Source organism: Nothobranchius furzeri, chromosome 18, assembly GCF_043380555.1.
Source record: "Nothobranchius furzeri strain GRZ-AD chromosome 18, NfurGRZ-RIMD1, whole genome shotgun sequence".
In the NCBI taxonomy this organism is placed as follows: domain Eukaryota; kingdom Metazoa; phylum Chordata; class Actinopteri; order Cyprinodontiformes; family Nothobranchiidae; genus Nothobranchius; species Nothobranchius furzeri.
Genome location: NC_091758.1, coordinates 13713878 through 13736155, shown reverse-complemented (window position 1 = coordinate 13736155; position 22278 = coordinate 13713878). Strand labels below are relative to the sequence as shown.

Here is a 22278-nt window from a genome sequence, read left to right as displayed (position 1 = left end):
GGAGTTTTAAGGTCCGCAACGTCACTTTCCACGACAAAAAATGCTGACATCACGTGTGCGACCTGTGTTTACACTAGCCGAGAGCATGGATGCCCTCAGAGCTGCGCTCGCTTTATCAGTTTTCCAAGCGCTTTTTGCTTGTTTGTGTTTACAAGCGGAATTACTGCTCCTTGCGGAAGACCACAGACGAAGGACATGGTTAAGAACGGGGGAAGTACTGCCGCCTACAGGCCTGGCATGTCCTTAACAACGTATTTATCCGGGTACGTGTGGACAGAGTTTTCTTTTAAAACGCGGTGGTGTGGATGCAAGTTTTTGGAGGGGCGGATATTCGTTTTTAAAAACCCCCGGCTACGTGTGGACTAGGCCTTAGTGTGTCCTGCTGGAAAAAGACGTCGTGCAGCCTGGCTCAGAGAAATCTTGCGCCGTAGTGTGCCACCTTTCTGGAGTCCTCACAGTTTGACATGAACAATCCTGTGTGTGATCTGGGCTTAAGAAAGAGTGGCCAAATGCTGCTCAGGCTAGATGTGCAAGTTGATAGAATGAATAAATACTGATGTGGGGTGGGTGTGTTATTATTGTCAGTGTTTCACATTTTTTGTTTATGAACAACATTGAAAACACAATTCTAAATTAATCAGAATTCTTGTCAGTGTTTTAGTGGCTGGGTTGTGTGCAAAAAAGGAACAACAGGTGGAATTTACTAAGAAAAACCCCATAAAATAAGGATTTTTTCTCAGAAAAAGAGAACAGTTTTCCTTCATGCTGATGGGGTTGTTGGGAACAGCCCCATCCTCCTGGCTGGATCACCTATTGTTGAAGAGCTTTGTAACCTTAAGACTAAACAAGGATCTAAAACATTTTATCAGGGAGATTTCAGTAGAACAATCATGATTTTACTCTGACCGATCTGGTTTTCTCTCTGCGGGTGAGAAGCACCGATCAGCGCCTAAACCCACTCCACTGCCATGTTGAGTGTTGTTGAATAAAGGTGGTGATGCCATGGAAGCTTTGATGAGTCTGAAGCGATTTTAAGTGTCTCAAAGCAACACCCGTATAAGTCACAGCGGGCTGGTTTCCACTGCAGAACTATTAGAGATGACCAGTTTTACCTACTTTCAATGCAAGCGGTCATTATTTTATTTCTGATTCACTCAGAATTATTCAAATAATTAATTTCCTTTAGAATATGCAGCTTTGGGATCAACAGTGTACATACTGGTATGTTTGTTACAGAATTAACCTGTCAGGTTTCTAATCACTCACCAGTTACAGTTTTATTATCACATCCCTTTTTCATTGGCCATACAAGATACAAGCCAAATATTCTAAATCCCCAAACACACATCATTTGACATATAGTCTACAAAGTTTTATAAAAAACCAACATAAAAACATGGATGAAAATTTCAGGTCTAACAGGTTTAACGTTTTCTGTTCAGAAGATGTTCTAAGAACCATAAGGAAACAATTCAGAATGAAGATCCAGAGAGGGAGCGGACGTCCCTTCGCATTCAGCAGCCCAGTCAGTGTCGTGTCCGTGGACCATCATGGTACTGGCGTTCCTTTCAGTACAGAACAAACACCTGTCTGGGGTGATTAGACAGACTGGAAGCTCCAAGTCACCCTTTTCTCCTTCAGACGGAGGCTGACGTAGCTTGAGTTAGCTCAGCGGGCGCTCTGGTGAAGGCTGTGATCCTGCAGCAGCAGCAGCAGCAGGGACAAATGTCTTACAGCAGATATTTAAAAGACACTCATATTGGTAGCAATGTTTTATAGCTGTAATTACAAAACACTTTAGAAAATATTGCTTTCTAATAAAGCAAAAAAACAAAACAAAAACAAAAAACAAAACAAATTAAAGCTGCAAGCAGCGTCGTTCGGCCCTCGCAGCGAAGCTGCTCGCCCTCCTTCCGCACCCCCTACCCTCCATCCCCGACCCTCTCCAAACCCAGCTCCGCGCTTCTCCATCCTGTCCGGCAGCCGGGGGCACCAGGGCACGTCTGGCAGAACAGAAAGTCAACCAACCCGACACCAGAAACCGTGAACGGCCTCCTCGTCCACACCTCACCCTGACTCAGCATCCCCTCTGAGCCCACCATTACACGTCTCACCACTAGGAGATACTCTATCTTTACCACACTGGTGATGTGATGTTCAGTCTCGGGCAAATCGGAGGCTGTTTGTGGAAGTTACAGTCAAACGTAAGGTCACAGCGTCACGCCAGAATTCGCCATGGCATCAAATCCCCTCCCTTTCTGAAAAGCTAGCAGATCTGAATGGTCATTACAACATCATGAAGACAGTGCATGACCTTAGTGTCATGTTCACTAAATTAGAGGGACAAATATGGGCATTTCACCATGAAAAAATCAACTTCCTGTAGTCAGGGGGCGGGGCTTAGGTGATGTCAGCTGTCCACATTGTCATTGTCTTGAGTTGTGGTCAATGATCACACAGACACAGTTTGATATAGATCTGATCATGCACATGGGAGTTGTTAAGTCAAGGAATGTAATGGCGAAAGGTCAAAGTTTGAGGCTTAGCCACGCCCACACCTTTATACTTATTTGAAATCCGATGGTTGAATTTTTCCCCCTTTGTCTTAAGAGTATGTAGCAGAAGTTTGAAGGCGATTGGTGAAAAGGGCGATTGTGCAACACTCTCCAAACAATGTGTGCGAAAACCACTAAATCGAGTACTTGGACCAAAATGGCCGACTTCCTGTGCGACTTTGCACTTAGCTCCAAGAGACTTTTTTGTAGGTCCTGAGACACCACATTAGTGTGCCAAATTTCGTGTTCCTCAGTCAAAGCATGGCTTGGGGCTGACAGTTTTAATGGTCATAGGGGGCGCTATTTCAGAAAATAGGCCACGCCCACAAACTTCAGCTGTCCTTTTCTATTAGGGGTCAGAGTAGGATCACTCATCAGAAATTGTGTGGCGATGTCACAATGATTGAAGAAATGAGAGACAAACGTATTTCCATGGCGTGATGGCGAATTTCGCCATGCTCCCAAAGCCCCGCCTTTATTCGAAACCTGCCAGTACTATACACCAAGTGACCTCAACTTGTCTGCTGCTATGTGCCAGTGATTGCTGGTGATTGAGTAAAAGGAGTCCAATAGGGAGCTGTGAAAAAAAGAGTGGCGTGGCGACAAGTCAAAGTTTGAGGCTTAGCCACGCCCACACCTTTATACTTATTTAAAATCCGACGGTTGAATTTTTTCTTCTATGTCTTAAGAGTGTATAGCAGATGTTTGAAGGTGATTGGTGAAAAGGGTGATGGAGCATCACTCTCCAAACAACGTGTGCAAAAACCACTAAATCGAGTACTTGGACCAAAATGGCCGACTTCCTGTGCGACTTTGCACTTGGCTCCAAGAGACATTTTTGTAGGTCCTGAGACACCACATTAGTGTACCAAATCTCATACTCCTCAGTCAAAGCATGGCTTGGGGCTGACAGTTTTAATGGTCCTAGGGGGCGCTATTTCAGAAAATAGGCCACGCCCACCAGATGTTCACATCAGATTCTTTTGGGGGCCGGACTAGGATGTCTCCCAAGAAGTGTCGTGGCGATATCTCTAGAAATGACGAAATGGGAGGCAAACGTAAGGCCTAAGCGGTACTCCTGACTTCGCCGCGCCGCCATTGCCCCACCTTCTGCAAAAAACACCCATAAAGTGACGCCAAGCAACGGCACCTTCTCTTCAGTTAACTGCTACAAATTTGGGCTGATTATTCGAAAGGGCGAATTTTGGAAAATTTCCCAGTAAAACTTGACCTTTTAAGTCCTGAGGGGGCGGGGCTTTTGTGACATCATCAATCGACCATTCATTTGTCTTCGGGGGGCGATGACAATTATCCATAGAAAGTTACTTTAACTCTAATTCTTTCATTTATGAAATTATAGCAATTTGAATTTTTTTGGCGAGTGCTCGAACTTTGAGGTCTGGCCCCGCCCCTTCAGTATTTACGAAAAGTCAATTTTATTTTCTCATTTGAACCGTCCATCGCTTCTGTTCGATAGTACACTATTTTTGAGACAATCGTGCGAAAAATGACCAAACTGTTCAACCAAATGTAGACCCTAGAAATGGCCAAAACGGCTAAAAATCTCCATTTCAACCCAAAATGGCCGACTTCCTGTTTGATATTGACCATGGTTGCAAGAGACTTTTCTGTGCGGACTGTTGAGTACTACAAGTAAACCAAATTTCATAACTGTACGATAAACTAAGCTTTATGGAGAGGGGTATTTTTCACTTTCTAGAGGGCGCTGTTCAGCCACTTTTTTATGAACTTTCATATCGCCAGTGAAATACGTAAATTTCACGCACTTTCTATATTGGGCCAGAATTTGGTGAGTTTTTGGATATGCTAAGACCCCCTAAAGGCCACCCAAAGACGCGGAAGAAAAAAAATAATAATAATAATAATAAATAATAATAATAAACGGAGCAGATACAATAGGCCTTCGCAGCTTCACTGCTCGGGCCTAAAAAACACAAAACAACAACAATCAACTGTTTGCAGCCCTGAGTGACTGGTCCTTTGTAAACAGGTGTATGATAATGTGGAGCTTCTCCTTGTGAGGGTGAATCCTGGTGGCTCGTGGTGAAGACGTGATGAGTCGGGTTGGGATGGGGATGTTGGTCAGAGTTATTTATTAATGATTCTAGTCAGACTGCAGGTTTGAGATGAGCATGTGATCTGGAGCTGGTGACTTAATCCCTCGTGGCTTAGTGATCCTGGATCGGGGTCAGCCTGGAGCTCTTCAGAGTCGGATCTACAACAACAATAAAAACAGGATTTAGGGACAGGAACAGGGAACAACACCCAACCCAGTCTGTACCCACTCTGTTTAACGGTGTTGGATGTTAAGAGCTCTGGTTTAATATATTAGTCTCTGCCTTTGGTCCTCTCATTTCAGACTCCTGGGGAAAAGAGAGACAAGATAGCGCCAGTGTGTTCAGTTAGCCGTCTTCCACTGGAATTTCTGCTTGTGGTTTAAATGTTTTCTTGTTTCATGAGCCACATAGCTGACTCTCTGCGGGTGATTGATTGCAATACGCTTCTAGACCTTTGTTTTTCAGATGGGATTCCTTCTGATAAAAGTTGTACAGGATACTTTGCCACCTCATTTGGCTGGAATTCCAGCATTTAAGTGCCGTGATCCTGTGCCTCTGCCCTAGAGGAGACGTTCTCAGTGCCAGGGGAAGAGCTGAGGGAAGCGAAGAAAAGCTAATGAGGTTAAAGTTCAAGCAGTTGCCTCTTCTCGTCGCGGCTAATGGCATACTCCTATTGTAACGTACCAAGTGGTCAAATTTTCACAGACAAATTGACCAGAAAGTAGCCTTTCATTTGCAGACATAAACCCACCATCTGTTTGGCCCCAAATCCAAAACAAGACTGCCCCAGTTCTTGCTACTGCAACAAAGCCAAAACATCTTTGGTCAAGGCCTCATGGCGACTGCTGAATCCTCACTCTAAAGAAAAGTCAAACTCCTTGAAGTTCCTACATGACTTTAAAACTTATAAGTTGGAATGATCATATGTGTTGAATGAACATGATGTTTAAATGAAATGTTTGAATAAGCTGTGCTTTAATCAATGTCAATATCATAGGCGTCAGTTTAACCGGGGACGCCGGGGATATGTCCCCGGCAAAATTTGTGATTGGCAGCTGTGTCCCCCCCACTTTCAAAAAAGCCTGCTGATGAGGATTTTTGTTTTACCAGCTCAGATCTTATACCAGGGATCGGCAACCTGTTCCCATCAAAGAGCCATTATTACCCGTTTCCCACAGTAAAGACAACACCGCAGTAGCCGCAGCGTTGTGGGCGGGGCCTACCCTCAGACAGCAGAGGGCTGCTCACAACCAGGTGACAGCAGCAGGTACAGGTCGCTCGCATGGACATCGCACCCGTGGGGGATTCAACGCCCACACTTTTCCAGCTGTTTTGCTCACCTCCACACTAGTCTGGTTTCTTTATGTCGCACTCACTCTGTTTGCCTCATCTCCTTCTTCACCTCCGCTTCTGACAGCCGATGTCGGGTTTCCAGGAGAGCAGGAGAGGGAGGGACGGAAGAGCTCGACTGAATTCATAATTTTACATCTTGAATTTAGCTGTACAAAGTCTGAGTTTGATAAAGTGAAGAACAACAATTTGCAGAGGTTTATAACTGGCGCGGCGCCAGGTTTTCATTTTTGGGTGGGCCACGGTAATTTTGGACGGACCTTAATAAGCAGTGACTTAAGTGAAGCAGGCAGGTCGCGCTAGAAAATTTAGTTTAAAAAGACGTCATAAACGTGTTCCCCCGTCATTTTAATTTCTAAAATATGAAGTAAAAACTCACAATTTAATTTTCATTCATTTGTCATTAATATGTAGTCTACACCCGTGCGTTAAGTGGACCATCTTCCAGTAAACGCAAAGCATCCAGCCCACCTCTCCAAATGCGTAAAATGTGCATCACAGCCACTAGGCGCCCCGCGCGCACCGTCAGCTACATCAGTCCAGACAAGAGCAGAGCAAATAGAATAGAGGATTATTCCGTCTGGATGTGGATTGAGATTAGATTTTACAGCAGCCTGATCATCATTTAAATATAACCATCACCTGTCTTCTAGTCCATGCTATCAGCATTATTTTAATTGGTGTGTGTGTGTGTGTGTGTGTGTGTGTGTGTGTGTGTGTGTGTTTTCCACTTCCAATGGTCTAACCAACCAGACCAGCGTGTCCAGTAACATATTAATGTTACAATTAAACAGTTTCACTTCATGTAGGCTAGGAACATTTCACCTGCCGTGGCCCGACCGCTTCTGCTCCACATGAACTTTGTGCGTGATCAAATGTCTCTACAGGTGCTTTCTGAGCTGAAGAGCTATTCTGCCTCAGACTGGATGCGTCATGCGTCTCCATATTAGAGACGGGAAAAAAGCGCTGTTCAGCCAAAGTTTCATAATTTCATAAAAAGAACATTTTTCCAAGCTCATCCATGCGCATCAGTGTGCGTCGGGGTAATTCTTTCAAAACAGCCAGCATCCTTGAGTTTATCCGTCAAAATAAAAGTCTAATATAAATATCTGTAACCTGCCATTTAACTGTTTTGCCTTCTTGTGAAGATTGTTGCAAAGAGAAACAACTAAACTTGATTAACCCCAGAGCCACGCGCACTGCGCTGTACGTCGTGACTGTAAATGAGGGGAAATGATTTAATCGGATCCTTTTCTCTTCAACATGGTTTAATGTAAAGTTTCATTCAGTACAAACTTTAGTTACACCAATCTAATGAGACGGATCCTGGATTTGTATTCTGAACAGTTTAAACATGTGAAAAACGGAGACGTGCGTGAAGCGTCTAAAATTCGCACCTGCTCCGCTATTATGGAAATTAAACTAACAAGGTGAATAACATCAAATTATTTTAGGCACAGACAACATCTCCCACACTTTTGAAAATCTTGCAACGCGCCTGGTCGCTCGTGTACGTCAAAGTTATCTTTCATAAAAAGATAATCAATAAAACGATTAAATAAAGTGGATCCAGAAGTTGTAGCCCGTCTCTGCCTACAATATTTTGATATTTTTCACCCTGTTGGTGGTTTTACTGAGCAGGTACCACTTTTGTCTTACGTTTCTTTTAAAAACATGTTTAGACTGTTCAGAATACAAATCCAGGCTCTCAGAACCAGAGCGCATGTGAGAAGATTCCTCCCACTGAAGCGAGTGTTTTCCAAACCCTGTCTCTCAGAGAGACTTGTCACTTAGAAAATGTTCCCTGATTATGAAACTTTGGCTGAATAGTGCTTGTTCCTGTCTCCAATGTGGCGACACATCCAGGAGCTGAGGAGAAGCCCAGAATCTGACATCCTCCAGCTCAGGAAGCGCATATGATTACGCACAAGCGTGACGCGTCAACCCGGTCTCACAGTAAGACCGGGTCGGAACTGTTCAGGTTTACGCAGACAATCTTTAAATTTAGAATTAGCATACAGATGTAAAATGAATGCAGTAAAATATAAAGCTTTTTATTTAAATATCCATTCATTATTTTACAAGCACAGAGCATCAGATGGATGGAAGAGCCGCATGCGGCTACAGAGCCGCCGACCCCTGTGCTAGCCTATATTGTCCCCAGCAATTTTTAAACCCCACTCAAGTGTATGGTTAGTGTCCCCAGCAATTCTGAAAACAAACTGACGCCCTTGTGTTTATGTTTATGTATTTAGCAGATGCTTTTGTCCAAAGCGACTTACAAGTGATAATCAGCATGTTGCCCTTGAGGCTAACAACAACAATAACAACAACAACTTGACATCAGTCATGGAGAGTAGGGAACAAGGAGTGGACAGTAGAGAGGGGGGACAGGTGCAGGGAGGGTGCTAGTTTAGAAGATGCTCTCTGAAGAGCAGGGTCTTCAGGAGTTTCTTGAAAATAGAAAAGGAAGCTCCTGTTCTGGTAGCGCTTGGAAGGTCATTCCACATTTGTGGAACGATGCATGAGAAGAGTCTGGATTGTCCTGAGCGTGGTGTAGGCACTGCTAGCCGACGATCCTGTGATGACCGGAGCGGCCGGGCCGAGACGTAAGCTTTGCAAGAGGATTCAGGTAGATGGGAGCCGTACCATCTCGGACTTTGTATGCTAGTGTTAGCAATTTGAATTTGATGCGTGCTGCTAGCGGTAGCCAGTAGAGCTCAATGAACAGAGGGGTGACGTGTGCTCTTTTTGGCTGATTGAAGACCAGACGCGCCGCTGCGTTCTGGACCATTTGAAGAGGTCTCACAGTACAGGCTGGAAGACCAGTTAGAAGGGCATTGCAGTAATCGAGGCGGGAGATGACAGTAGATTGCACCAGGAGCTGGGTGGCATGTTGTGTTAGGTATGGTCTGGTCTTTCGTATGTTAAACTGCGCAAAGCGGCAGGAACGAGCAACAGAGGCAACATGATCTTTAAAGCTCAGGTGTTCATCAATCACAACACCCAGATTTTGAACTGCCTTTGAAGGAGCCAGAGATAGGAAGTCATTTTGGATTGAGATACTGTGCTGTATGGATGGTTTTGCTGGGATGACAAGTAGTTCAGTTTTAGAGAGGTTGAGTTGCAGATGCTGGGATTTCACCCATTTTGATATGCCAGAGATACAGTTTGATATTCGTGCAGATATATACTCGTACACATTATAATATGTAACATTCACTTCACATAAGTGTTTAAAAACATTCTCATTCCCACAAAGAGTTAACCTCTCTGAGTAGCTGAAGGAAGGTGTGACGTTTGATAAAACCCACAAACGTGTCAAATTCTGATTTGACAAATCTGCCAAGTTTATCAACAGTGTGGTTTTAATAAAACAGAAATTACTTCCCGATCAATTCAGTTTCCAGCTGACTCCCAATTTGGCCAAATCAGGGAAGAAGCAGTTTTGAAACCATCTCTTCTGACACCCAGTCAAAAGCCTCTCTGCAACGCTGCGAGTGATACAGACACAAAACAGCTCTTCTAAGAGCCAACAACAACAGCCTTAGACGCAAACAAGCATTCCAGCTTCCTGTCGTGACCTGGAGAGATCTCAGACTAAACGGGTCCTATCGGAGCTAATCTAAGGGTTCCTGATATCGAGAGGTTCACTCCACCAGCAGTGTCCACCACGACCCCCTGGATCGCACAAAAATCTCCAAAAAAGGGTATCATAGACTCAACAGACTGCGTCAGATGATTTTCATGAATAGATCTCTAGCTAGAAAGCTGAGTCAGAAGGCAAAGCTCTCGATTTACCGGTCGATCTACGTTCCTACCCTCACCTATGGTCATGAGCTTTGGGTGGTGACCGAGAGAACGAGATCGCGGATACAAGCGGCTGACATGAGTTTTCTCCGAAGAGTGGCTGGGCTCTCCCTTAGAGATAGGGTGAGAAGCTTGATCATTCGGGAGGGGCTCGGAGTAGACCCGCTGCTCCTCCACATCGAGAGGAGCCAGTTGAGGTGGCTCGGGCATCTGGTCAGGATGCTTCCTGGATGCCTCCCTGGTGAGGTTTTACAGGCACGTCCAACTGGGAGGAGACCTAAAGGTAGATCCAGGACACGGTGGAGGGACTATGGCTCTCACCTGGCCAGGGAATGCCTTGGGATTCCCCCGGAGGAGCTGGCCCAAGTGGCTAGGGAGAGGGAAGTCTGGGCCTCTCGCCTTAGGCTACTGCCCCCGTGGCCCGACTCCGGATAAGCGGATAGAAATGGATGGATGGATGGATCGCTAGCTTACCAAATAAACAGCCAAATTTACTTTACAACCCAGATTCCATAAATTCTCTCAGATACTAAAGAAAGGTTTTTGCTAAAACATCTAGCTTCCATTGCAGCATTCCACACATCAAATTAAATCACTTCATATCCATTATATTACACATCATTATTCATACCTTGTCATAAATAATTATTAGTTTAGGGAAAAATAAATAAATTCATTTTTATAAACTATATACTTGACTCTGTCTGAATTAATACAAAGTGTGTTTATGGTCCCTGAATAAGTAAAGTATCTAGAATCTTCTGATTAAACATTCAAAGACCACTCAGATTGATATTTCATACTTATATGGAATTATCACATCTTATTGATCATTTTAATAAATATGATAAATGATAAATGACCCGCACTTGTATAGTCCCTCTCAGAGTAAGGACTCCAAAGCGCTTTACACTACAGTGTATCATTCATCCATTCACACACACATTCACACACTGGTGGGGATGAGCTACGATGTAGCCACAGCTGCCCTGGGGCGCGCTGACAGAGGCGAGGCTGCCGAGCACAGGCGCCACCGGTCCCTCCGACCACCACCAGCAGGCAAGGTGGGTTAAGTGTCTTGCCCAAGGACACAACAGCAGAATTCTCTGTCCGGAGCCGGGATCGAACCTGCAACCTTCCGATTACGGGACAACCCACTCAACCTGTTGAGCTACTGCTGCAAATCATCAACACTACACTATCCAGGGATCCGAGGCGTCTGGTGAATCCCCTAGGCTCCTGGCTGGTTCCTGTTGCTGGCTTTGATTGTTTGGATAGGCCACTCCAGACTTATTCCCCCATCCTTGGCAGCATGAGAGTAATGCTGCCAATTTGTGGCCCCGTGGCCGAACTTAGGGATGGCTCCCCGCAGCTCCGAGACTGGCCATTAAGTTTGGACTGGCTAATGCAAGGTCTAAATCAAACAAGACTTTTATCATCAGGGACTTCTTAGCAGACAATGATTTGGATGTTCTCTGTGTCTCTGAGACTTGGACGTCTCCTGAAAGTCAGTCTAGCAATTTTTCAGAATGATTGCCTCTGGGTTATTTTAATTAGTTTCGAATGTCAGGGTGTGGTGGTGGAACTGCAACGGCATTTATGGACTCTTTTAAAAGTAAGCGATTTTGCCCTTCTTTTTCTCTCAGCAGTTTTGAATTTCATCATTTTGAACATGATCGTAATGGCCCCGTAGTGTGTGTGGTGCTGTATCGTCCACTCGGGTATAACAAGGACTTTCTGGCAGAGTTTGCTGGGCTTTTAGCTTAAGTGCTGCCAGAGTATAATAGGTTGCTTATGTAAGGTTATTATATTTGTTGCCCTGACAAACCAATGATGAATGTATTCTTGAGAATTGTGGACTCTTTATTTGGTGCAGCATGTTTGTGCCCCAACGCAGGAGTTTAGGTCCTCCACCACCTCCCTTACCCATGGTGTCCCACAAGGTTCTGTGCTGGGGCCTCTGCTCTTCCTCCTCTATCTGCTTCCTCTTCAGCACATCCTGAGCTCCTTCAAAGGAATCTTCTACCATCTTTATGCAGATGACATCCAACTGTACATCTCCTTTAAGCCCCATGAGATGTCTAAGCTGCAGCTGTTACACACCTGCTTAGACTCTATTAAAACCTGGATGGTGGGAGCTTTCTTCAGCTGAATGAAGATAAGACTGAGATCCTCATCTGTGCCCCAGACAAGCTGGTTCCCAAAGTCAGAGATTCTCTTGGTCAGCTTGCTTCTCACACCAAACCTTCCGTCAGGAATCTTGGCGTGACCTTTGACCCAGCTCTCACCCTGGATTCTCATGTCAGTTCTCTTGTTGGCTCTTCCTTCTTCCATCTCAGGAACATTGCTAAGCTGAGTCCCATTCTGTCCCGCTCTGAACTCGAGACAGTTATCCACACATTCATCTCCTCACGCTTAGACTACTGTAACTCTCTTTTCACGTGTCTGAGCAGAACCTCCCTGAACTGTCTACAGGTGGTTCAGAATGCCTGTGCTCAGCTTCTGACCAAGTCCTCCAAACACACCCACATCACCCCGCTTCTCCTCCAGCTTCACTGGCTGCCAGTCAATTTCAGGGTTCATTTCAAGATCCTGGTTCTGGTCTATAGGGCCTTACGTGGACAAGCACCATCTTACATTGGTGATCTTCTTAGTCCCTACACCCCCAGCAGGTCCCTGAGGTCCAGTGATCAAAGCCTACTGGTTGTGCAGCACCAGGCTAAAGGTCAAAGGTGACAGATCATCTGCTGCTGTGGCCCCCAGACTCTGGAACTCTCTCCCCCTGAGCCTGAGATCAATGGACTCAGTGGTCTCCTTTAAAAAGCAGCTGAAGACTCACCTGTTCATGCTGGCTTTTGGATGACCTTCTTCACCTCTCTCTCTTTATTCTGCTCTCCCCACCTATTCCACCTTCCTCAGGATCCACTGATTTCCCTCTTGCCTGTTCACTCTCTCTCTTTCTTAACATATTTTTAATCACAATTGTCTATTTTTTGCTAATTTTAAATATATTTTAACGATTTTCTAAATTCTTTGTATTTTTTACATTTTTTATTTTTGTGAAGGGCCTCGTGATTTTTTTTCTTGAGAGGCGCTACAGAAATGATACTTACCTTCTTCTTCTTCTTCTTCTTCTTCTTCTTCTTCTTCTTCTTCTTCTTCTTCTTCTTCTTCTTCTTCTTCTTCAGGAGCACGGTCATATTCTTGACCTGCTTTAAACATGTGGTGTGTTGATCTGTGATGTTATTTTCTCAGACCACATGCTTGTGTTGTTTACTTTCTGTCTCATATGACTGATGTGTCTGTGGGATCTTCTGCATGGTGGCACAATTGTTAGCACTGTTGCCTCGTAGCACGATGGTTGCAGGTTCGAAACTCGGCTGTGGCCTTTCTGCGTGGAGTTGCGTGTTCTCCCCATACATGCGTGGGTTTCCTCCGGGTACTCCGGTTTCCCCCACAGATCACAACATGCCCTACAGGTTATAAATTGTAAGTCGCTTTGGATAACAGTGTCTGCCGAAATAAATAAACATAAACATCTTCTGTATACCCACGGCTAGTTAGAGTTATTAACCCTTTAACTGCTACTTGTTTCTCTTCTGCCTTTGATGAAATTCCTGCACCTCCTAATGCTGCCTATTGGATGTGAATGCACGAAACTCCTGGCTCCATGTTACCTGCATCTATATGATGGATTCTGTGGCTCCACTGAAGCCTAGGGTGTCCAAGGCTAGATTGGAGCCACGGCTGAATGGGTCTACATGCTTATCAAAGTGGAGGTGTTGACTCGCAGAAAGGAAGTGGAAGAATGATAGGTCATTGAGCTCTTTTCAGGTGCTAAGGGACTGTATTTGTTGCTATCAGGAGACAGTGAGAGATGCTAGGAGGGTGCATTTCTCAAATGTGATACCATCTGCACGTCACAGGCCATGAATGCTTATTAATGTTATTGATAGTATCCTCAATATTCACCAAACAGTGGGGTTTGAGCCCTCTGTGATGTCTTGCAAAGTGTTTTTGAGATTCTTTGTGGATAAAATAGACAATATCAAATCTCTGATTCTGTCAGCCCAAAGGCTTTTAAAAGAAGTGTTTTCATCAGTTGGTCCTTGGGTTCTTGCTGTTGTTAATCAGAGCATTGTCTCTGGGATAGTAGCAGGGAACTGGAAGCATGCGGAAGTCTCTTTTGACCTCAAGGTCACAGTCGTTCTGCAAGGCTTGCGAGTGATTTCAGACACACAACTAAGAAGGATCACCAAGGTAAGAAACTTGCTGTCAAAATGGTAATTTATTACTTCATAATGTACCATATTTTCCGGACTATAAGCCACTACTTTTTCCCACGCTTTGAACCACGTTTTCCCAGCTTCACCCGGGGATGATGACAGCAACACGGAGAGCGACACTGACATCGCCACAGAAAAAGTATGTGACGAAGCTCTTCTGAGGCTGTTCAACTCCGACACTGAAGAAGATGACTTCAGTGGTTTCAGAGCGCAGGAGGACGATGAATAAACTAATCAATAACTTTTCTGTTTTGTTTGATACTGATCAGTTCAGTTACGTTCAGTTAAACCAAGTTTTCAGTTCAGTAGATATCTGCGGCTTTTAGCCCGGTGCGGCTTATATTGAGGTGTGCTGTATAGTCCAGAAATTATGGTAATTCCTTGTACTTTGGTGTTTCACAGTCCCACCTCTCCCAGCTTCAGTTGGTGCAGAATGCAGCTGCACATCTGATCACTGGGATTACAAAGATGGAACACGCTACTCCTGTCTTGGCCTCACTGGCTGCCTGTTCGTTATAGAATTCACTACAAGGTACTTTTATGGGCTTTTAAATCTCTGCATTGCCTTGCTCCAAGTTACCTCTCAGAGCTACTTGTCTTTTACTCCCCTGCACAGTCTCTGAGGTCGGCTCATAGGCTACTCCTGAAAGTCCCTAGAATGAGACGTAAGCTCAGAGGTGACAGGGATTTTTCAGTAGCAGACCACCCTCTCCTTTAGAATGCCCTGCCTTTGATCATTAGGTTGTCATCTTCCCTGTCTTGTTTTAAATCTTGTTTTGTTGTTGTTTGTTGTTGACAATTGTTTTAAAGCACTGTGCTGAAAGTGAAAGTACAATTTGTTTCACTTCAACAAGTAGACACTTTTTGATGAAGGACCACTAAGGCATCTAAACTCCACTGTTTAAGAAGTGTAAATGCAGTATTGTTAGATTTTTTATATGTCTGACAGTTTCACTGGATTTGCAGACTGGGGTGGTGGTCCCCCTATTAAAAAGGGGGGACCTCAGAGTGTGTGCCAACTACAGAGGGATCACACTTCTGAGCCTCCCTGATAAAGTCTATTCAGGGGTTCTGGAGAGGAGGGTCCATCGGATTGTTGAACCTCGGATTCAGGAGGAGCAATGTGGTTTTTGTCCTGGCTGTGCAACACTGGACCAGCCCTATACCCTCAGGGGGATCCTGGAGGGTGCGTGAGAGTTTGCTCAACCAATCTACAATTGTTTTGTGGATTTGGAGAAGGTGCTCGACCACGTCCCTCGGAGGGCCTTGTGTGGGGTACTTTGGGAGTATTGGGTACCAGGCCCTCTGATACGGGCTTTTAGGTCCCTGTATGACTGGTGCTAGTGCTTGGTCTGCATTGCCAACAGAAAGTCAAGCTTTATTCCAATGAGAGTTGGGCTCCATTAAGGCTGCTCATTGTCACCGATTCTGTTCATAACTTTTATGGACAGGATTTCTAGGTGCAACCAAGGTGCTGAGGGGATCTGTTTTGGTGGCCTACTGATCAGGTGTCTGCTTTTTGCTGTTGGCTTCATCAGAGTGTAATCTCCAGCTTTCGCTGAAGCGGTTCTCAGCCAAGTGTGAATTTAGAGTTTAGGTATCTCGGTGTCTTGTTCACGAGTGAGGAAAAAATGGAGCATGAGATTGACAGGCGGATTGGTGCTGCATCTGCAGTGATGTGGGCGTTGTACCGGTCTGTCGTGGTGAAGAGCTGAGCCAGAAGGCAAAGCTCTTGATTTACCGGTCAATCTAAGTTCCGACCCTCACCTTTGGTAACGAGCTTTGGGTGGTGATCCTCCATGTCGAAAGGAGCCAGTTGAAGCGGCTCGGGCATCTGGTCAGGATGCCTTTCTGGTGAGGCTTTCCAGGTAAGTCCTACAGGGAGGAGACTCAAGGAAAGACCCAGGACACTTTGGAGGGACTATGTCCCTTGGCTAGCCATGGAGTGCCTTAGGGTTTCCCCGGAGGAGCTGGCCCAAGTGGCTGGGGAGAGGGAAGTCTGGGCCTCTCGCCTTAGGCTACTGCTCCCGTGATCCGACTCTGGATAAGTGGATGGAAATGGGTGGATTCACGGGTGATTATGAAACTGAAACATCATGTCTGAAACCAACCAAATCCAAAAAAAGTTCCTGTATTTGTATATCTGTAAAGCTTTGAGTGTTTTAGTTGTGAGATCATGCTCTCCCTGTTCTAAGATCACACAGATTCCAGACTCTTATTCCTACAGTCTGGCACAAACGTCTCTGATGGGAGGGCCTTTTTCCAGGGTTTCCTTGTCATTGCTTCAACAGTTTTTGAAAGACATCTCATTTTACATGATATTAATAATCAAACCAGTGTTAATTTCATGAAATAGCTGCAGGCCTGAGGACCAGGGGTTGTACCGTGTAACAGTGGAGCAGGCTTTCTGACTTTAACCACGTCACTTTGGGACATAGCCTCAGCCATCCAGGACAGGATGTTGCAGCAGTACTCCAGCTGGGGAACAAACAGACAGAGACAGATGAGTGCTGAACAGACAGACCTGACAGCTGCACAGAAACCAGACACATCACATGCCAACACGTACATCCTCATGTAGGGTTTAGGTCAATTTAACTAACTCAAATTCTTGTTAGTTCCGTTATTAAATGGAAAACATGACAGACTCAAAACATATCTACAAAATTCCATCTGAGCCCAACACTGCCACAAACCCTCTTAAAGCTTGTTTTCCTCTCTCTCCGTGTTTAACTTTGAAAGGGATGTATCATGCTTCATTTTCTCAAGTTATAATACTTCTGTAGTCGATGCAAAACATGTTTATCAAGTTCTTTGAACTGAATCCCTCCCACATGAAGTGAACTCAGACATTTTCAGTTCCTTCCAAAATGAATCGTTTCAGGGCTCTGTCATTCAAAGGAAACAAACTGGAGCTATCCCCCCACATCTGCTCTGGCTACTATAAGCTGAGAAGCTCAGATATTTGGGAGGAGCTCGGAGTAGAATTACTGAGGTCAGGGGAACTCAGTGGTAATCTTCCAATTTGTGACATCACAAACTGGGACTTTTTGAATTAACTTGTTTTAGGTACATAATTCCTAAAATCAAATACTGACGGTGCCTTGGTCTGCCTGGGTGTTCGTGGCTCCCGGGTCAGGGGGTTTAAGATTTTTGGCATCTGCCTGATCAATCCCGGTGGCTGTCTGGTGGAGTATGGGTCACTGGGCTCTGCTGGGTCCCCGGCGGGGGTGGTCGCCCCTGGGTCCCGGGTCACTGGGTCCCGGGCTCGGCCGGCTAGGGGGTGGGAGACTGCGGGCAGGCCTGTGGGCTTGCCGCTGACATCTCCCAGGACTCTGCCGGCTGCTGGTTGTGGCCCCCCGGGGCGATCCTCTGTGCCTCTCGAGGGGGGCGGGGGCCTTTCTGGCTGCAGTCTCCTTGGGGTTCCTGTGTTCTGGGGCAGCGTCTGGGACTTGGAGCTCCCTCCGTCTCCTACACATCTTTGGGGGGCAGATCTGTGGCCCCCCACACTCTCTATTGGATGCTTTTATAGAGAAACCTTACATAAAAAAGCGCATGTACACACACAAAGGTGCTCACATGGTGCTCTCAAAAGTTTGGGCTTGGGCACGTTCAACACATGTCTTAAGGCTGTCGTTGCCACCAAATGCACTATGATTTGTTATCATGTGATTGTTCAGTTAAACAATGCTGATTGTATATTTCGTCAAGTTGACACAACAATAGCTTGCTCCTGTTGTATTGTTGTGTGTCCCTTTTTTTTCTACTCTTTCTCTTTCTGCAGGTCTAGAAGCAGACTCTTGTTTATTATTGTTTATTTTTGCGGAACAACTCCCCCCCTCCCCACCCCCCCACCCCCCCCCGCTGGCGCGTCTTTGGAGAAGGGAATCCCAGGTGCGAGGCAGCTGATAGCCCCCCCTCGTTCAACTGTTCCTATTTCATTATTTCTAAGGAATTTCAAAGACAAGCCAGCGGGGGGTGTGCGTGACAGACCCAGCAGATCTGACAGAAACGGGTTGGTCAAGCCCACCAGAAGAACAGCTGATAAAGAAGCGTCACACAAACATCTGTGACACTTCTGAAGACCGCAGTCACTGGTCGAAGCATGTCAAGGTAAACTCATAACATAACCATACATGTCCGAATCAAAAAATTATGTCCTTAAGTATTTAAGAACATGACATAATGAACATTGTAAAGGAATAGTTCCTCATATAAACATTTACATTTTTTTAGGATTTAAAGCACAGAGGACTGGAATATCTCAGCAATCCCTGAGCACAATAATGCAGACAAGCACTAGATCATAGGCATCAGAACCATTTTGTCAGAAGGGGAGTTGTCTCCCCACTTTTAAAAATGACCCATTTGGTCCCCCCCACATTTAGTCCACGCTCATTTGAGCATTCTCAAAGAAATCCATTCCACTTGATTAAGTAGAAATTACTCAGTCTGCTGAAATCCATTCCATGTTTTCCTGATCGATTCGCTCTAGTGCGCACATGGAGAGAAGAGTATCGCTGCAGACCCGGAGACTGCATATTCAGGCCGATGCAGCCATACATTATTGGAGAAGGGTCCAGACACTATTGGAGAATGGTCCATACACTAATGGAGAAGGGTCCATACACTATTGGCGAAGTGTTCATACACTACTGGAGAAGGTTTCAGACACTACTGGAGAAGGGTCCATACACTATTGGAGAATGGTCCATACACTATTGGAGAAGGGTCCATGCACTATTGGAGAAGGTTCCAGACACTATTGGAGAAGAGTCCAGACACTATTGGAGAAGGGTCCATACACTATTGGAGAAGGGTGCATACACTATTTGTAGAGGGGTCCATACACTTTGGAGAAGGGTCCATACGCAATTGGAGAAGGGTCCAGACATGATTGGAGAAGGGTCCATACACTATTGGAGAAGGGTCCATACACTATTGGAGAAGGGTACAGACACTATTGGAGAAGGGTCCAGACAATATTGGAGAAGGGTCCATACACTATTGGAGAAGGGTCAATACACTATTGGAGAATGGTCCATACACTATTGGAGAAGGGTCCATACGCTATTGGAGAAGGGTCAATACACTATTGGAGAATGGTCCATACACTATTGGAGAAGGGTCCAGACATGATTGGAGAAGGGTCCATACGCTATTGGAGAAGGGTCCAGACATGATTGGAGAAGGGTCCAGATACTATTGGGGAAGGGTCCAGACAGTATTGGAGAAGGGCCCAGACACTGCTGGAGAATGGTCCATACACTATTGGAGACTGTTCAGGACACTATTGGAGAAGGGCCCAGACATGACTGGAGACAGTTCCAGACACTATTGGAGAATGGACAATACACTATTGGAGACAGTTCCAGACACTATTGGAGATGGGTCCATAAACTGTTGGAGAAGAGTCCAGACACTATTGGAGAAGGGTCCAGAGACTATTGGAGAAAGGTACAGACACTATTGGATATTGGTCCATATACTATTGGAGAAGGGTCCATACACTATTGGAGAAGGATCTAGACACTATTGGAGAACGGTACAGACACTATTGGAGAAGGTTACAGACACTATTGGATAAGGGTCCAGACACTACGTGTCCACACACTATTGGAGAAGGTTCCAGACACAACTAGAGATGATTCCAGACACTATTGGAGACAGTTTCAGACACTATTGGAGAAGGGCCCAGACAGTATTGGAGAAGGGCCCAGACATGATTGGAGAATGGTCCATACACTATTGGAGCCAGTTCCAGACACTATTGGAGAAGGGTCAATACACTATTGGAGATAGTTCCAGACACTATTGGAGAAAGGTCGAGACATTATTGGAGAAGTGTCCATACACTAATGGAGAAGGTTCCATACACTATTGGAGACAGTTCCAGACACTACTCGAGATGGGTCCATACACTGTTGGAGAAGGGTCCAGACACTATTGGAGAAGGATCCAAACACTATTGGAGAAGGGTCCAGACACTATTGGAGAAGGGTCCATACACTATTGGAGAAGGGTCCGTACACTATTGGAGAAGGGTCCAGACACTATTGGAGAAGTGTCCGTACACTATAGGAGACGGTTCCAGACACTGTTGGAGAAGGGTCCAGACATTATTGGAGAATGGTCCATACATTAATGGAGAAGGTTCCAGACACTGCTGGAGATGGTTCCAGACACTATTGGAGAATGGTCCATACACTATTAGAGACAGTTCCAGACACTATTGGAGATGGGTCCATAAACTGTTGGAGAAGAGTCCAGACACTATTGGAGAAGGGTCCAGAGACTATTGGAGAAAGGTACAGACACTATTGGATATTGGTCCATATACTATTGGAGAAGGGTCCATACACTATTGGAGAAGGATCTAGACACTATTGGAGAACTGTACAGACACTATTGGAGAAGGGTACAGACACTATTGGAGAAGTGTCCGTACACTATAGGAGACGGTTCCAGACACTGTTGGAGAAGGGTCCAGACATTATTGGAGAAGGGCCCAAACACGATTGGAGAATGGTCCATACACTATTGGAGCCAATCCCGGACACTGTTGGAGAAGGGTCCAGACACTATTGGAGAAGGGTCCAGACAATATTGGAGACGGTTCCAGACATTATTGGAGAATGGTCCATACACTATTGGAGGCAGTTCCAGACACTATTGGATAAGGGTCCAGACACTACGTGTCCACACACTATTGGAGAAGGTTCCAGACACAACTAGAGATGATTCCAGACACTATTGGAGAATGGTCCATACATTAATGGAGAAGGTTCCAGACACTGCTGGAGATGGTTCCAGACACTATTGGAGAATGGTCCATACACTATTAGAGACAGTTCCAGACACTATTGAAGAATGGTCCATACACTATTGGAGACAGTTCCAGACACTATTGGAGAAGGGTCCAGACATTATTGGAGAAGTGTCCATACACTATTGGAGAAGGCTCCATACACTATTGGAGACAGTTCCAGACACTATTGGAGAAGGGCCCAGACATTATTGGAGACAGTTCCAGACACTATTGGAGAATGGTCCACACACTACTGGAGACAGTTCCAGACACTATTGGAGATGGGTCCATGCACTGTTGGAGAAGGGTCCAGACACTATTGGAGAAGGGTCCAGAGACTATTGGAGAAGGGTCCATACACTATTGGAGAAGTGTCCATACACTATTGGAGAAGGTTCCAGACACTATTGGAGAAGGGTTCAGACACTATTGGAGAAGTGTACGTACACTATTGGAGAAGGTTCCAGACACTATTGGAGAATGTGTCATGGTTCTGCCTTCTCTCTGCTGCTGCTGCTATTTTCCCTTCATTGTTTGCAGGTGAGCATGTTGGGGAGCAGCAGCTGCAGCTAATTACCATCAGCCTGGCCAGAGGATTTAAGGAGTGGTGCTGCCACACCTCATTGCCGGTTGATTACTGTTGGGTACATCTAGCCACATCCTTATCTGTGCCTTGACTCCAAGACTCGTTTTACCTGTACTAATCCAGCTCTGCATTCTTGTCTGTACCAGCCCTGTATTCCCTCCACCCGCCTGAGGTGTGCTTTATCACAGCGTCGTTCAGCTTTCCTGGCCTCCTGCTCTCCACCGCTCACCTGCCTTCCTGGATCCAGCATCTCCTCCAGCGACCATCTCCTCCCTGCATCAACCTGACTTGCCTCTCCCTCCTGCCCCTCGTCCTGCTCAACTCAGTAAGCCCGTTCCTCTCATTTTTATACATTTCCTGGTTCTCAGTTTCTAATCACTCTCACTGTTGTTCTTCTTAGAGTCGGAGTTGCCTCGTTTCCTGTCCCGTTTGGATCAGCGCCCTTAGTTTTCCCTTTGTTGTTTTTTTTCTAAAATAAAGATATTGTATTATCACCTCTTACCTTATCCCTGAGTGATTGTTCATGTGAGTTAAGAAATTACCACCCATCATGACAGAATGTTCCAGACACTATTGGAGAATGTTCCAGACACTATTGGAGAAGGGTCCAGAAACTATTGCACATGGAGGGAGGTCAAGTAAAAAAACAAAAACAAGACAATATAGAACCGAAGTGAAACTTCAGTGCAGGCTTGTGAAGCTGGGGAAGGAGAATTCACTCCAACAATAGGTTTTTTCCATGTCTGATCCCTCCACAGACATGGATATCAGGAGATTTCTCATGAATATACGGAACCTGTCTGCT

General features: G+C 45.4%; 1 protein-coding gene and 1 long non-coding RNA gene across 2 annotated transcripts in view; one reads left to right on the top strand and one right to left on the bottom strand.

Moving 5' to 3' along the window:
• Positions 1–1116: 1116 nt before the first annotated feature.
• trpm4a (transient receptor potential cation channel, subfamily M, member 4a) overlaps positions 1117–22278 on the bottom strand; it is a 92073-nt gene continuing 70911 nt past the window's right edge. The window contains exons 27-28 of the mRNA XM_015969238.3: positions 16464–16557; positions 1117–4791 (exon numbers count right to left, since the gene is read on the bottom strand). Coding sequence (XP_015824724.3) covers positions 4745–4791; positions 16464–16557 — 141 coding nt within the window. The 3' untranslated portion in view covers positions 1117–4744. The remainder of the gene's footprint in view (positions 4792–16463; positions 16558–22278) is intronic.
• On the top strand, positions 17933–21974 carry LOC107391798 (uncharacterized). The gene is made up of 4 exons (XR_008563500.2): positions 17933–18192; positions 21428–21531; positions 21620–21798; positions 21874–21974. It is a non-coding gene; the product is annotated as an uncharacterized lncRNA (long non-coding RNA).